This window comes from Serinus canaria, chromosome 12 (genome assembly GCF_022539315.1).
Source record: "Serinus canaria isolate serCan28SL12 chromosome 12, serCan2020, whole genome shotgun sequence".
NCBI classification, from domain to species: Eukaryota; Metazoa; Chordata; class Aves; order Passeriformes; family Fringillidae; genus Serinus; species Serinus canaria.
Genome location: NC_066326.1, coordinates 2,551,700 through 2,568,668, shown reverse-complemented (window position 1 = coordinate 2,568,668; position 16,969 = coordinate 2,551,700). Strand labels below are relative to the sequence as shown.

Sequence of the window (16,969 nt, the reverse complement as noted above, 5' to 3'; positions counted from 1 at the left end):
AAGAGCAATAAGTGGACAGAAAAAGGGATTTTTCAGCCATCTCACTTGCCTCTTTCTGCTTCTCTAAAGAGCTGGTGGTCCAGAAAGAGGCTGGAATCAATTAGGGGCAGAGAGGGACTGGTAAAGCTGGTTTAAGAACATGCACCACAAACCACGTGGCAGGAGCTCAAAGTTTAGGATTTGCTTCCCAGGAATTCAGGAAAAATTCTTCCTCAGGAGGCTGGTGGTGTGAACACTTTGGGTCATGCAGTTTCCATGTCATGCACGAGTGTTAGTGATATTTAACAGACATTAGGTTGAAGGTTCATGTTCATTCCTGTTCCTTTATGGATAATATTCCCATTTTTCTGATGCCTTGATTTTAGAGCATGTAATTAAAACGTACCTGTGGTATCCTGTTGCCTAATTTTCGGTTTGATTGAAAACTATAGCTGGGTTTCACATACTTCATTTAGCAAAAATTACCCAGAGATGGATTAATTTATGCTAATGAGCTGTGCTTCAGTATCAGCTGGATGTGTTCTCTCTGGTCCCACTGGTCTGCTCATTTAACTGCTTATTGTAATACGTGGAGAGTTGCCTTACAAACTTATCCTGAACTGCTGCTTTGACTGTGCTTGGATTTATCTTAATCTTTTTTTCTTTTTTCCCTTCAGCTGTCAACTCAGCCTTAATCTCCAGCAGCTTCTTGCTTTGCTTATTTACTGGTTGAAGTATTAATGAGCATTGTTCCCCTGTCAGTGCTAATTGGCCGAGCAGTTTCCAGATTATACTTTGTGCTCAAGCCTTAGTTTAGATGCCTTTGGACAAAACAGGCAAATCAGACAACTGAGAACAATTCCATAATTATTCCATAATTATTATTAAGTGCAGCCCCTCACCAAATTTCTCTCCTGCCATCAAGGACAGGGAAACTTCCATGTTGTAAGAGACCCCTCCATGTCACACACAGCTCTGAATTTGCTGAGTGGGCTGTCCATGTCCAGGCTGTGATTGTCAGCTGTTCAAAAGCTGTTCTGAAAAATCTCATTTAATGCCCACAATCTGAATGCAGATGGGGTTACAGGAGGTGTTTTGCAAATAACAAGATTCCATAACCAGAACTAGTGGAATTTACCTTTTCCTAATCAAATATTAAACTCATCAGCAACACTTAAATGCCTAAATGTTCGCTTCAGGCAAATTGTTGAGTTGTTTCTAAACCAGTTCTTCGTGCAGGCGTCGTGGAATTTAAAAGGACACAGAAAATCACTGTCAGGAGAGAAGCAAGCCCAAATCCCACTGTTAATTTTTTCTGGGAGACACAGAAGGATCCATATCCAGCTAACAAGCTGTCTGTGCTTCCCTGCTGAGTTCAGTTCAATGGGAGAAGCATCAAACCCCAGATTATCCATACAAAGCAAGCCCATTTGCAAGTTGTAATTTTTTAAGCAGGCATTAGTTCAAGCAGATCCATAATCCCCCATCAATATTAACTTTCATCCTGGGAGTTGTACAAACCCCTTCCTGAACATCAGGATTACTCCGGTCTGCCGTTGATTTCATCTGATGGAACACTAAAAATCAAACAGAGGGGATGTTTGGGGGTATTTTGTTTTTGCTTTGGAAAATCAGATTGCCCGATGCCAAATGTTTAAAATTCGGTGTTTTATTTGTTATTTGTAACTGTGCATTTCCTAGGCTCCTTGTCCATGAATGCCATTAATCCCTGTGCCTTGGCTGTGTGCATTCCCTAGGTAAAGGCAGCGGCAGGATTTCAGACGCAGTAAAGCCCACCCCAAAGTTTCAGCCCAGCGAGGCCCTTGAGCCTGGCACTGAGTACACAATCCGCCTAGTGACTAAGAACTGGGTGGATAACAATAGCATTTTTGAAGATGTAATTGAGACCAGGGGGAGAGGTGAGACACGAAGCCCTTCGAGGTGCTGACCGTTTGTCTTTGCGTGTGAATCGATGCTGAGGTTCCTGTGCAGTGTGAGTGTCCCAAACTCATCCTTCCGTGCTGTGGGGTTGAGGTTGGCCCTTTGCAGTTGAATCCCACGGCAGCACAAACACAGCCCAGGTTCTTGGCTGAGCTTTACAACAGCCTGGAACAATCCCAAACCTTCACAAACCTCTGCAATGGGATAAAACCCCCAAGTGACCAGTTTGGTGAGCTGCACGTACTGAGGGCACTTCTACCTCTCTCTTTCGCAAAACTGCTTTTGCATGAGAGGCTTAACAACTCTGTGCTCAGCTTTCCTGTGTGGTGCTAATCCTGTGACTCAACTGCTCTCTCAAAGCCACCTTGCCAAGTGTCTGTGTTGTCCCTTGTCACCCGCACGCTCCCCTCCAGTCCCGAATGTCACACTCTGGACATTCCTCGCCTTGAAGCTGAGCACCATCAGTAGCCATAGACTCATTCCATTAAAATCCAGAGAGGAACCTGATGTGTTCTTGTGTTATTGTGGGGTGCTGCCCTTTCCCTCTGATTAATTGTCTCCCTTTTTGCTCCTCTCCCACCTCCCCAAGCCTACGCTGGCATTTACGAGGGGATTTCCACCCAGGGCTGGTTCATCGGGCTGATGTGTGCCATCGCCTTGCTCACCCTGCTGCTGCTGACAATTTGCTTTGTCAGAAGAAATAAAGGAGGCAAATATTCAGGTAAAGGGATTTATTGTCCTTTCCCTCTGCTCACATGGTAATGGCTAACATCCTTCAGAGGTTTCTCTCTGGGGGCCGCAAGGCTGCCAGCACAAACATCCAATTAGGATTTGTAGCTTTTGATAAATATCCACGGAAGGGGTTGTAATGAATGTAAGTGGAGCTGTGCTGTGTGCTGGTCACAGAGCCTGCAAAGGCCTTTCCCAGCACTTCTGGAATATTCCAGCATTTAATCCTTGCTGGCAGAACTCCCTGCCCAGTTTCCACCTGGGAACTGCTGCTGGACACATGGACAGAACTTCCACAGGCAGCTTAAAAGTGGAATATTTTGCTAAAAATTTCCTCTGTCACCATCCAAACAGTGAGTAGGGATTTAGGTGAATGCATTGAGGTGGAAATCTGGTTACCCAAAGAGGTGGTGGTTCCTCCATCTCTAAAAACATTCAGTGCCAGGTTGGACAGGGCTTGGAGCACCCTGGGACAGTGGGAGATGACCCTGGTGGCACTGGGTGGGATTTAAGGTCCCTTCCAACCCAAACCATTCCATGGTTCTATAAATACTCGCTCATAATAAATTAGGGAATGGTTTCAAACTCTTGGAAGCTCCCAGGTTGTGTCCAGCCAGGCTGGAGGGCAGTGCAGATGTTTTTCCCATTGCCCCTGGGAAGATAAAAACCCATGGCAGAACACAACACAGAGATCTGTCCTTTATTTTATTTGCACAGTGAAAGAAAAAGAAGATTTGCATCCAGATCCCGAAGCTCAATCAATAAAAGATGAAATCTTTGGGGAATATAGGTAAATAGGACCTGCTTTCACAAGGCTTTGTGTTTCTTGGGGTTTTGTTTGTTTCCGAACTCCCATCATTATTCGGGACATTTTTATGGCATGCAATTAATGCTGTTTTTCGTTTTCAAAGCAAACCTCATAGGAGTGGATAAGAGTAGGAATACAAAGGTATCTCCAGTATATTTCAATCCATCCAAGCTGGGATGTAAGGAACTGCTGATGTATTGGTGGTTATTTTTTACTTTTTTGGTTGTTTTTTTTTTAATTAGCATTGTATGAATAATGTAAATATATATGATAATTTGGGGTGCTGCTGAAAAGCCCACTGAAGTCAAAGGACTGAATTCTATGTCTTCCTTGGGTTTTTAAAACTCAGACCCAAATCATGTAATATGGGGAATTTTGGGGAAGAAAACAAAGAAAAGTTTGGAATATGGTAAAAAATATTGAAAAGCCAAACATCTCTCTACAGAAATCCCTGTAGGAGAATTGAAATAACCACTTTGGCTGCTTTGAAATAACTAAAACTTCTATCAATATGTAATTGTGATATGAAGGGAAATACATAATTATAAGAACCATGCTGGAAAACTGGTATTGCTGCCCTTAAGGGCATAAAATTGCTGTTGAAATCCCACTTATATATACTACATTATTTGTACTGGAGTAGGGCTTTTTTTTTTTCTGCATAATTTCATCTTTATTTAATTTTTAATGCTTTCTAATGGGACAAATATTTAGAAAGGTAAGAAAGCCCTGAGGTTAATAACTTTGACCCCCCCCTCCTTTCCCCTGAAATCCAAACTTGTCTTTTTTTCTGAGGAGAAATGCCCTGTGCAGAAAAGTAGTGATTTTTTTTCTGTGTTGTTTATGAATATATTGAGTCCATCCTGAAGAAATGAAGCTCAGGTTCATTTCTCTCTCCCTCCTTAGATAAAATTGCCAAATATTTGACACTGAGTTGGCATTAGCAGCAAGGGAATTAATTACTTGAGTAATTATGTCCCTAATCCAGAGGCCTAATTTAGTTTTTTTTATGTAATCTTTTCATATTTTCCCAGGCCCCTCAAATGTCCTGTTCTTGTTCCTCTTCTGTAGTGCCATTAGGAGGAATGGCCAGCAAAATTCCCCTTTTTTTTCCCAGAATTTTTGTGGTGTCCATGTCCCTTTTCATGGAATTTTCACTGAATAGAATCTGCAGCTGCAGACATTCATTCAGCTTTGGTTTTTTCCAGTTCTTCCCCTTTTCCCTGGAATTTTCACTGGTCAGAAACTGCAGATGCAGACTTTGATTCTACTTTGGTTTTTTTCCCAGTTCCTCCCCCTTAGCTGGGGCAAACTCCAGTGGGATAAACTCTGGTGAAATAAAATAACAGCAGAAAAAAAAGGGAAAAGCACCTTTATTGGCCACTTGAACTCAAAGGGATCCTCCGAAAGCAGAGAGATGTGACCCCCTGAAGTGGTGTCACTTCATCCACCCACCTCAAAGGGGAAATTAAATAAATAGGCCCTGAATGTTGCCCGGTGCTTTGTAAAGTGAGAAGTGTCTCTCTGTGAGGTTCCAAAGACTTGGCATCAGCCCTGGTGGCTGGAACAGACCCCTCCAGTCCTTTCCAGCATTCCCTTTTCCTTCCCCCTCCCTCTCTGTCCATTCTGTCTGCCCAAGGTAAAAAAGGGGGGAAAACCCCAAATAGATGGGTATCAATAATTCCCATTAACCAATTAATTTGTTGGAATCGTGACAAAATCCCTTGTGGGGGAGCTCAGGAGTGTGAGGAGCAGGACAGGGCTCAGAGCTCAGACCATCCTCACTGTACCACCCCGGTGTCCCTCTCTGTCCCCTTCCCAAGGCAAGAGCAGGGTCCCTCGAGCCCAAGGCAGGTTTTTTTTGGCAAGGCAGGTTTTTGGCAAGGCAGGTTTTTGGCAAGGCATCTCTTTATTTTGTAGTGACAGCGATGAAAAGCCGCTGAAAGGCAGCCTCCAGTCACTTAACGGGGACATTAAAGCCACTGGAAGTGCTGATAGTCTGGTAGATTATGGAGAAGGGGAGCATGGCATGTTCAATGAAGATGGTTCATTTATTGGAGCTTATTCTGGATCTAAGGAAAAAGGATCAGTGGAAAGCACTGGGAGCTCTACGGCGACTTTTCCTCTCCACGCCTAAAATTGGTGTTTCCTTGTGGTGTTTGTCCTGCTCAGCTCCCCACAGTGTGCTGGGGAGCAGGGTGCCACTTGAGCCAGTCAGGAAAATCCTGACATCCAGGTAAAACAAGAACCAGTCACTGCCACTAAAAGATGATTTTTCCATCCTAATTTCTATGTGTTTTCTTCTGAATAAAACAGAGTAATTCTTTTTTGTACACGATGTGTTAGTCTGAGCAAACCAGAGTTTGCTCTGGTGGTACATCTGTGTCCCTGCCTGCTGCTCCAGGTGTTTCCTAGGCTTGGAATATGTTTCTCTGGGTGGTATTTTTTGCCCTGTGTGGCTGTTGTCACAGGTGTGTGTGTAAAATTCCCTCATGACCTTGGTTATACCCTCGAGGTTGTGGCACCAACAAAACCAGATAACTCTGCAAACTGACACAACGAGGAAAATTAGAATTTAAAACACCAGAGAAATATATTCTATATATTGTATAATTTTTTTTCCTAAAGAATTAAACCCCTTTGTGTATGATATTCAAAAACAAACTGTTTTAGTGGTTACAGCTGACGTCAGTTCCAATTCTTAGAAATGCAGCTTTGCCCACAGGAGAGTGTGGGTGAAGCTGCTGCCCAGTAGCTGGCACTATTTCCTTAAAGAAGTTAAGCTGCAGCTCTTTCCTGTGGCAAGGCAAAACAGGGTTCCCATCCATCATCACTCGAAATATTTTTCATTTTTCCCAGCTGCAAGCTGCATTTCTAAGCAAACTCCTTGGTGTCTGTCTCATATCTGTATATTTGTGAGCTAGCCAACATTTCATGGAGACGTTGTACATATGATATTAATATTGACACAAGTCCAGAGCAGCCTGGTTTTATTTTGAACTGAGACATGTTGCTAGCATGGGTCTGTATAGCTGTGTAGGAATGAGTAGATTTGCTTCTCAGTATGGATTTGGACCAGCAAAATTAGTTTCCAGAAGGAGTTGTGTGTATAGGAACCATCCAAACCTCTCACCATTCAAGCAGCACCTAAACTAGACCTACCTGAATTTCAAGAGTTCATTTCTTTGCAGCCTATTCGCTGTTAAATAAGAAAAAAACAAAAGCAAAGAGAAAATATTATGGTAGAGTTTGTTTTCCTATTTTGTTGACTGAATGCTGGTTTAAATCTGGTTCTTTGCCTCTCCCACACTAACTCAGCCAAGCTGTACAGCACATTTTTTTGGTCTTTTTGTATTGGAATCTCCTGGATCTCTTTTTAACAGCACTTGTATTTTTCAATCTGCTTGTTTGAGTAGAGCATCAACGTGGCTTCATTTCTTCTGTCACTCCCATCATAAAGGTTTTTCAGTAGTCCCTGCAGGAGGAATAGATCCTAAAAGCTGTTTGGCATCCTGATAGCAATTAGACAAATATCCCCAAATGGCTCCTCCATGGTTGCAGTGGAAGAAAGAGAGGAAGCAAGAATTACTCCCGTGGTTCTGAGTGTCCAGCAAGGGCTACAGTTAAGCCCAGGGAAATGCAGAATTTTCCCAGTGGAAGGGCTGTGGATCCCACACAGCTCCCCCCAGGCTGGGGCTGCTCCTCAGAGCTTGGAAGTTTCTGGAAGCCTTTGGTGCAGAAGCTTCTGCTTATCTGTGCCTCTTTTTTGGGGTTTTAATTGGAGCTTTTAAGGGCTTTTTGTGTAACCTCTGTTTGGGAAAAGCAAACACCAACAACCACCCCAAAAGCCCCATTCAGGCTGTGCCTATAAATGAAAAATGGTGAGTGGAAATCTGCCCTCAATCAAAAATTATCCCATATCAGTCACCCACATCATTCACTTTTTATTATTTATAAAATTCTATTTTCTGTACTTCACTCAATCCAATCACTGAAAAGGTCCAAAAGCCTTTTAATTTTGGGGGGGGGGGGAATAAAGTAATTTTCCAAAGAAGGGAGTGCACAATTAGAGAAATGTGAAAATTGGCATCTCATCAACAGAGACATTTCCCAGCAGCATCTTTATCTGCTGACTCGTGTCTGCTGCAGCCCAAAGCAGATAAAATCTAGGAACTGATTAGGCTTGTGACAACCTGCTGCTTGCTTTGGGCTGGTTTAATGTATTTCCTTTGGGGATCATCTGCACTGATCAAACATCGTTGAAAATTCGGGAATAGAGCTGGGGTGGGCTCCCCCAAATCCTCCCTTTGGGCTGGGGGGCTGTTCCTGCACACACCCATCACATTTTCCTGTGGGTCACTGCAGATGAACCAGACCCCTCATCCCAGAAAATGCTTCTGTTAAACGATGTTAAATTTCCCTCTTTCAGACCTTATTAGTGAGTGTCAAATGCTCCAATAATGGATATAAAATCTCTCATGCAGCTCCTGCTCTGTCGCTGCTAAGAGGTGTTTGTGACGTGCTGCTGGTGCTGCTTTTTCCACTCAGATTTTAATTCACAGCCTTAAATCCTAATGTTGGTGTTCCACGATGCCTCAGGAGCTCAAAATCAAACAGGGAGGAAAAGATGTGCAATGGAACCTGGATTTTTGACCTCAAGTTTTGAGGAAAATGCCCAGTGAATATTAAGTGGCTCAAACTCCCAGGAAATCTCACTCACCTGAGCTGTTTTCTCTTCCCCACTCATTTATTTTCCTTTTTTCCCTGCACTGGGATTTTTTCTGCTGTAAAGGTACCCTGAAAGTGCAGGTTGGTGATGGTTTTTTAGAGATTTTGTTTTTTCAAAGCGAGCTGAGGTTTTCCTGAGGAGGTTTTTGTCATTGCAGGGAGCTGGGCTGTGTTTTTGTCTTGGGCTGTGCCAGGTGAGAGGCAGTGTGACCAGGTAGCTCAGAGAAAGTGTCACCAACTGCTCTGCAGTTCATGGAACTGCCTGACTGGGAAGGGATCCACAAATTCATCAAAGTCCAACTGCTGCCCCTGCACAGAACAGCCCCAAAAATCACACCCTGTTCTGAACTGGTGCATTGAGCATTAAATCCTTGCCTTGGTTTGTTTGGGACTTTTTTGGATTTTCCTTTCTCTGGCCAGGGGTGTTTATTAAAATGAACTGCTGGAAATCCATGGGGATTTTAATAATTAACACCTGGCATGGAATTCCAGCCTGCCTGCTGGGAGGAGGGAGTCCAGCCATGGCAGCAGAGCAGGGAATTATTGATTACCCCATCCCAGGCAGTGCTTGGGTCCATTTGGTTCTGACACATTTTGCCTCGGAACAAGTGAGAGGGGAAATGGCACTTTCAGGTTTGATACCCAATGTAATTCCACTCTTCAGGGAGGAGGCATTTCCCTGGCCCCACAGATCCAGGTTTGGGGATTAAAGAAGCCTCTGGAAGAAGAGAGGGATGGGTCTTGCTGAAAAAGTTGTGCAGTTTTGACTGTGCATGAGATTAAACAAATAAAATCAGCTCTTCCTAAATAATGGGTAAAAAAAAAACCCTGTCCTTTAAACAAATAAAATCAGCTCTTCCTAAATAATGGATAAAAAATCCTCTGTCCTTTCTCCCAAGGGAGCTGTTTGGATTCCCAGAGCAGCATAATACTGATAATTTGTCTCTAATTTGCATATATATATATATATACACACACATATGTACACATGCATATATAAACACACACATATATAAAAATTTAATGACATTATCAAGGACTTGCAGGAACAGCCCCAGCTTCCCTCTCTGGCAAAATCAGGGGATCCAATCTCCAGAAACCCTCGTGGCTCTGCACCCCAGCAGGATCTGAGCACAGCCCTGGGCATCAAAGCCCTGCTGGGGCTGGATCTTTGGGAGGAGCATTAGGAATCAAATCTTTAGGAAAATAATTAAAAATCAAATCAGGAAATTGCCTTCCCCCTCTGGATAAAATCATGTGTTCATATAAAAAAAAATTTAAAACCTTTGTTGTAACTCACATCTTAAAGGGATCTAATTAGCAAATGATTTAATGATTTTTTAATGACTGATATTTGTTCTGCTGTGCTGATGTTACACAAATTCCAGTGAGTAGCTCTTTTCCTGGGAGCTGCTTCCATTGGCTGAATGGCTTCAATCCAGTGCACGAGAGGTTTTCAGCAAAGTTTTCAGGCCAATGTTATTTTTGACATGAATACAAATAGTAGCACAATCTTTCTATGTATTAAAAAAGCAAACAAACAAAAAAAAAAAGGTGGGGTTTTTAAACAGTGACTCCACATTTTGTAAAGAAAAGTTTGAATAACATTCACTGCTCCTTGAGCTTTTGAGAGGAAACCTCATCATCACTTTTCACAGCCATTATTTTGCAGATAAGAAGTGTATTTAGGTTATTTTGCTTTCCTGTAAGAACAGATAGAAAGAAAGGAAATTCTTCATGGAGAATTCCCTTTGTTTGCCAATGGATCACACCCTCAGCTGCATCTCTGTCAGTGTTTATGACAAAAATCAAGGTACAAACCACTCTGGAGTAGCAGGCCATGTTTACATTGCAGCTCTGGATCTCTCCTGTCAAATCTCAAGTGATCTGCACTGATTTGTTCTGTTTTCAGGCAGGAGCCCCTCGGGGGGTTTGAGCCAAAGCGTTCTGTCTGTTCATTTTTTATTATTATGGTTCTGACTTTAAACAAGAGACTTTGTAATTTCATGAGAAAAAGATCAAAGCAAATGTGGTGTCACCATCACAATGTTACTTTTTTGGGAGGTAAACGTTAGTGTGCATTGATTAAAGTTTAGAGAAACGTGTTGTACTGTAGTTGCTGTTTGTACCACGCAGATGTGCACGTATGGTTTGAAAAGATATTTTCATTTTACATGAAATACAACTTTGCTAATAAAAGTTTGACTTGATGTAATCTTCAAAAGCCTTGGCTGCAATCAGCATGTTTCTTTTGTTTGATTTGGGGGTTTTGTTTGATTCTTTTTTCACTTGACGCTGTTTATTTGCTGGGAATCTGATTGAATTGTGACTCTCAGCCCTCTCTAGGCTGTGACATGTGGGGTTGGGTTTTTCTTTTGGTTTCACACCAAGGTTGAGCTGCCCTTGGCTTTCACTGGGATTTTTGGACTCCATGGATCAGCAGCCCTGTAGAAATGACACCAAAGCAGGATGAAGCTGACCTGCAAACAGCCTGAATTTAATTCCTCATTGATTCCATGAGAACCTCTCCTGGACCAAACCATCACCCTGTGCTCTGTGAGCATCTCTCTCAGCCTTTACTCACCCTGTGCACTGTGAGCATCTCTCTCAGCCTTTACTCACCCTGTGCACTGTGAGCATCTCTCACAGCCTTTACTCACCCTGTGCACTGTGAGCATCTCTCTCAGCCTTTACTCACCCTGTGCCTGTACTGTGAGCATCTCTCTCAGCCTTTACTCACCCTGTGCACTGTGAGCATCTCTCTCAGCCTTTACTCACCCCGTACACTCTGAGCATCTCTCTCAGCCTTTGCTCCCCCTGTGAGCAGCACTAACCCTCCCAGCACACAGAGTTTCTACTCCTCTTCATTAAAGACCACCAGAATTTTGGCAATCCTATCAATATCCAGACTCACACACCCAATCTTACCTTGTTTTGTTGTTTTTTGGTGACAATTACACTTCTGCCCCAAGTCTGGAATCTCTGTCTATCCATTTTACAGGAACTGAGCCCATGGGCTTTGTTTGCCCAGGAAAACTCCTTGGTTCTTTTGTTGCTCCCTCCCCTCTCCCCATCACCAACCCTCTGTTCTGGGATTGGTTCCACTCTGTCTGCCCACGGGGAAGGTCCTGCAGGTGAACACAAATCCACCCTGCTGATACCTGGAGCAGCCACAGTGAGGACTCAATCAAAGGCAGCAGACAAATCTGTGGCACCTGATATTGCTGAAAAAATCCATTTTTTAATGTATTTAACAGGAATCTGAGAGATCTGGATGATGCTTAAGAGCATTGCCCTTGATGCTGGTGTGGCTTCTGTGCTGCTCTGAGTATATTTCACTCTTTTTATAATTTATAAAGGATATCATTTAATTATATAATAATATATAATTTATTATGATATTTTATATATGACATATATTATAAATAATGATTGTTTATTCTTTATTATATTAATATAATTTAATGTATAATTTCTAATTCACTAATGTCTGAGCTCTGCACATTTCTAAGCCTCCTTTAACAAGACTTGGGTGTTGTTTTTGAAGCCCACATGATGTGGCTAAACCCACCCAGGAGAGCTGGAGCCCCGTTTTATTCTGTGCTATTCTGAGTGTATTTCACTGTATTTCAGTGAAAGAAATTATCTTTTTTATTTTTTTTTTTTGCCATATGTTTTTAGCTGCTTCCCTGCAGCAGGAAGGCTTCAGGACTTTTTAAATGGATTCTTCACCTGCAAGAACTGAGCACCCTCAGTGGGAATGCAGGCCTGTGCTAACAGGCATTCACCTTTCAGGGAGCCAGCAAGGGCATGCCAAGAAGGTTTTATTATAATTCATATCCTGGAATAATGAGATTTACCCTTTTCTCAACAGCATAATGGGCAGGAGAAAGTCCTACAATCATGTGCTTCACTGGAGTGAGAATAAAGGTGCTGCTGCCACCAGCAGGTGTGTGGGAGCAGATGTCACAGAAGTTTTAAGGATAAAATATGGGATAAAATTCAATTTATATGAAACATGCATTTAAAAAATATTCCTGGACTATTTAAAATGAGAGGGAAGTAACAACTGCCATGGGTGCAGGAGCTCTGGTTAATTCTGCATCATTTTGAAAATATTTGATGTTTTGCTTTTGGGACAAAGTTGTCATTATTAGACCTGGTTTGGGGGCTGAGCATTCCTTCTAATCTCGAACATTTCACTCTGTTCACAAGGAAATGTCCTCACTTGTCCATCTGTTCATCAGCTGGGAGCGCAGAGGAGTCCCCAGGGGAGCACCAGCTTTCCACTCTGCTGGAATGGCTGAGCTCTGCACATTTCTCAGCCTCATTTCACAAGGCTTGGGTGGTGTTTTTACCCTGCTTGAAGCCCCCATGATGGGGCTAAACCCACCCTGGAGCCCCAGCCATGCCCTGGATGGAGAAATGGGCATTTCTGTAAAAAAACACCACTCTTTGCATTTCAGGTTTTGTTTTTTCTGTAGAGTTTGTACTTCTGTGCTTCACATCCCTCCCAGCCCGGGGTTACAGCCTGTTCTTCACCATTTCTTTGGAACATTGGGGCAGGAATATCTCAAACCAGAAAATAAGCAGCAGCACCTTGAGGCTGGGTGGGTTTGGTTTTTGTTTTGCTTTTACCACCTGGTTTTGTTTGGGAATCCCAAAACTTGTTTGCAGTAGTTTTATTGACTAAAAACTCTAAAAATGGATGGTTTTGGTGGCTGTGCTTCACCTGGGATGGGGGTGAGAAGCAGGGATGTGAGGAGGAGTGGGAGGGTGGGGAACAAGGGGCAGCTGTGGCTGGCACAGGACCAGGGCTGGGTCATTCCCAATCTCTCCTCCTGCAAGAAATGAGGTACAGGAGGGACCTCTTTGCTAATTATCCTGGTGGCAAATCAGCTTTTGCTTCCAGTTTGGGCTGGAATCACCTTTGTGGCTGAGAAGTGACTTTCCCCCAGCTCTGGGATGGAAAAGCTCTGCGCTGGTGTTGCAGCTCCTCGTGTGGGAGCAGGAGCAGAGGCTGTGGCTCCCACCCCTTTCCTGGGCTGGGATGGAGCTGGAGCTGCTGGAACCCCATGCAAAGATGGACCAGGTGAGAACAACCACTCTGGGAACGGGGGTTTGGTGCTGCTTTACCTGGAAGAGGATGGCAGAAGAACCTGCTGAGGAGATCTGGGGGCTGTGATCCCTCCCAGGGGGGTTTGCTGTCCCAGGGCTGGTTTTTCCCGTTTTCCCCCTGGCTGGATGATGTGGCTGCTCTGCTGTCTTCCTTTTGGAATGTTTAAGGGGTTTTTGTCCCTAAGGCAACCAGGCTGCCTCTCCTGCACAAGCTTGGTTGTTTTCTTCCCCCTCCTGACTACCAGGATTTATCTGTGCTGGTCCCTCAACTCCTCCATTCCTGGGCTTGGAGAAGTTCCAGCCTGTTTTGTGTCTGTGCTGTGTTCCGGCTGCTTCTTCCCCCTGCATATTTCTCATCACCTGTAACTCCCTCATCTCTTTGGGGAAGTTGGATTCCATGGACAGCTGCACCTGGGATTTTGAATTTAGCATGGATGGAGGTGTCTCAGCTTCCAAACTTTTTGATGCTTAAAAAAAAAAAAAAAAAACCAACATTTTTTTTTTTTTTATTTGGACAATTTGTCCAAATAAATTCCCCTTTGCTCCTCTGGGTGATGAAGAGAAGATCTGGGCAGGAGTTCAGATTGGTGTGGGACCTGCCTGAGCCTGGTCCTGGGCTGGGATTTACCCTGGGAATTGCTGGTGCTGCTCCCCACTGTGCCTCTCTGCAGGGGCTGGACACATGAGGCTGCTGCTGCTTTCAAATAAATTCTTTTTATGATTATTTATTAAACAATGAAAAGCATAAATGCAGTTTCTAATAAAAATCACCTTGCTATGTGTAAGCCTTTATGACTTCAGGCAGTCAACGTTCCGAGCATTTATTTTCCTCTAAGTGGCAATTTATGTGAAACATGCATTAAAAAAATATTCCTGGACTGTTTAAAATGAGAGTGGAGTAACAACTTCCAGTGGTGCAGGAGCTCTGGTTAATTATTTATCATTTTGAAAAGTACATTTTCCGAGCTCAGCATGGAGCCCAGAGGCCACTAAGTAAATAAATTTACATAAAATGCAGTGAAATCAGATCATTTGACACAGTAATTCACCTAATTTAAAAAAAAATTATTAAAAAAATCTTGAGGAGAAAGAGTTGCTGCAGAGAGGAGTCTCAGCAGAGGGATGTGGAAGTGGCAGTGACAAATGGAGTGGGAATAGCTCTGGAATAGTGAGAGGTGGGAGAAGACCATGGAAGCTGCTAAAGCCACTTGTTTTCATTGTTACCCCATCAGATGAGTTGAGGAGGAAATTGTCTCCTGGAAATCTTTCCTTTGTTTCATTTCCCACAACCATCAGTTGTTGAGAACTCAACATTTACTGATTGCTTTCTTGGAAAATATTTACTGAAAACCCAAAATCTCTTCCCTTTTTTAATGCATTTTTTATGACTCCAAGGCTGCAGATTATTTCCTGTCCCAAGGCCTCTGAGCTGCCAGGTTTTATTCATTTTTTGAGGGGTTTTTTCTGGGTGTTGTTTTTCCCTGCTGGGCTCAGCCACTCTCCTGCCAAGGTTTTCCCTCTCCCAGGGCAGCAGCATCTCCTTGGCTTTACCTGGATCCAACTTTCCTGAACTTCCCAGTTCTGGGAGCCCCAGAATGACAGAATTGTGAATAAGAGGAAGAATCCAAGTGTTGTGCTTTTAGATAATTTCAGTAAGGAGAAAATTAGAAGTACAGCCTACCTCAAAGAGCAAAGGTCATCAAGTTTATTCTGATTTATTGAGAGTCTTACATTTCAGATCACACTTTAAAAAAGAAATAGTTATAAAGCCCTTTTGGCTCCATAATGCCATGGGGGAATGGAAGGAGAATGTGCCAATTCTTTAAATATTCAGGATTGTTACTCTCCCATTGACTCTGCCTTTCAAGATTGAGTATTTGAAAAGCCCAAATTTGGGCTTATTTTGGCAAACCTCCTAAAAATTGGTGTTTCTCAGCCCTATTCTATCTGAGTTTCAATTTCTCCACATCTCTCCTTGCTGAATATGAATTTTTTCTCACCTCTGCCATTGAAGTTTGCAGTTAAGGAAACTCCCAGCTCCATGGGCTCATCAGCCCCTTCTCAGCTCCCGTTGTACCTGGAGCTTTGTGTCAGCCTGAGACAGAGCTGAGCCCATTTCTTCTTCCAATCAAGATAATAACTGCAAAGACCTGATGGGTTTTGCAGCCATTGAAAACGCAGACTAATTCTTGCCATAATTATCAAGTCTTTAACTGGTAATTGCACACTGTTCCCATCTATCTGCTGTCAGATTTATTTCTGTAATTGACCTCCTGGTCCAGGAATTAGAGACAGCCTTTGATTATTGGTTCAATTAGTCTTAGAGCATCATCTTTCTTCTTTTTTTTTTTTTTTTTTTTGAAGGTATTTTAGCTCTCCAGCCCATCAAAGGAAGTATAAAAATGTCACTAGATATTTCTAACCTTTATCACTGTTAGTGCCTGCTGAGCCTGGTTTTATTCAGTCTGTACAGACACATTGAGGAGGGGTTTGATGAGAAAGGATTGCCTTTGTGCTTTTTCTCACTTTTAGCCTTTAGGGACACCTTTTTGGGGACAAGGGATGGCTTTTCTGTGGTGGTGGTGCTGGCCTGCTGCACCCCCAGTGCTGCCCACCTGATGGGTTTGTGTGGAGCTTGAGGGAAGTGATGGGAGCAGCCCAAGGCATCTCTGAGAGCTGCCCTTCAGTCAGTCCATTCATCAGAGTGTTCAAATGTCCTGAGGAGCCAGGGAATTCAGAGTTGCCCCTCTCTAACTTCACCACTGCATCAGTTACCAAATAAATGGGATTTTTTTCTTTTTCCCCGTACAAAACAACAAGCTTAGCTGCTTCCCTGAGACTATTCATTTTCACCACATCAGGAACTTATTAATTCTTGATGAGAATTCAAGCATTAATCAATTCTTGATTGAATTCTCCCCAGAGGGAAAGAGGAGAAACTGGGCCAGGTTTGCCTTTTGGCTGCTCTGAGTTTTGTCTCTGACTGAGCACACATGGAGCACTTGGGATGATCAGTCTGCTCCATATCAAACATCTCCAGAGCTGATGGGGCACTTTCATTCAATCTCCTTGTACAGGTGAGGAAAAAGAGGCCAGAGACCCTTTGCAAAAATGCTTTAAAACCTTAAGATAAAAGTGATTTATGAGTGTTGATGATGTTTTCTGCCTAATGCCTGAAAAAATCCAAAACCCAAACATACAATCTTAGGAAAAATATGTCAAAGCAACCCAAGAAAATGTTGTTCATGTCAGCTGCAGGAGAGGAGGAGTCATGGAGGTCTAAGGTGGTGGCAGTGCAATCCCAGGATGGTTTGGGTAGGAAAGGACCTTAAAGATCATCTCACTCCCACCCTGCCATGGCAGGGACACCTTCCACTGTCCCAGGCTGCTCCAAGCCCTGTCCAGCCTGGCCTTGGGCACTGCCAGGGATCCAGGGGCAGCCTCAGCAGTGCAAGGAGCCTCCTCAGTGTGTGGAACCCTCAAGGCCAACCTCCACTTCCAGCCCAGCCATTCCCTCCTGGTCCAACCCTGGAGCCTCTGGCAGCAGGAGAGCCACCAGCTCAGGCTGTGAGGATGGACTTGTGCTGCTCAGCTTCTTCCTTCCTCCCTCCTGCAGGCTGCTGCTGCTGCAAAAAACATTTGGGTTTTATTCCTTCCAGCCTTGGA

The 16,969-nt window shown here is 43.4% G+C and overlaps 1 protein-coding gene across 7 annotated transcripts in view; it reads left to right on the top strand.

The window, feature by feature from the left end:
* The window catches only part of CHL1 (cell adhesion molecule L1 like), a 126,363-nt gene extending 115,954 nt beyond the window's left edge, over window positions 1–10,409 (top strand). For 5 of the 7 annotated variants that reach the window (XM_050979136.1, XM_009091199.4, XM_050979138.1 and 2 more), the window contains 3 exons: window positions 2,510–2,641; window positions 3,367–3,439; window positions 5,378–10,409. In XM_050979136.1, coding sequence (XP_050835093.1) covers window positions 2,510–2,641; window positions 3,367–3,439; window positions 5,378–5,594 — 422 coding nt within the window. In that variant the 3' untranslated portion in view covers window positions 5,595–10,409. Of the gene's footprint in view, window positions 1–1,736; window positions 1,899–2,509; window positions 2,642–3,366; window positions 3,440–5,377 lie in introns of all 7 variants that reach the window. The other 2 variants (XM_009091197.4, XM_050979140.1) reach the window with 2 other exon arrangements.
* The last annotated feature ends 6,560 nt before the right edge of the window (window positions 10,410–16,969 follow it).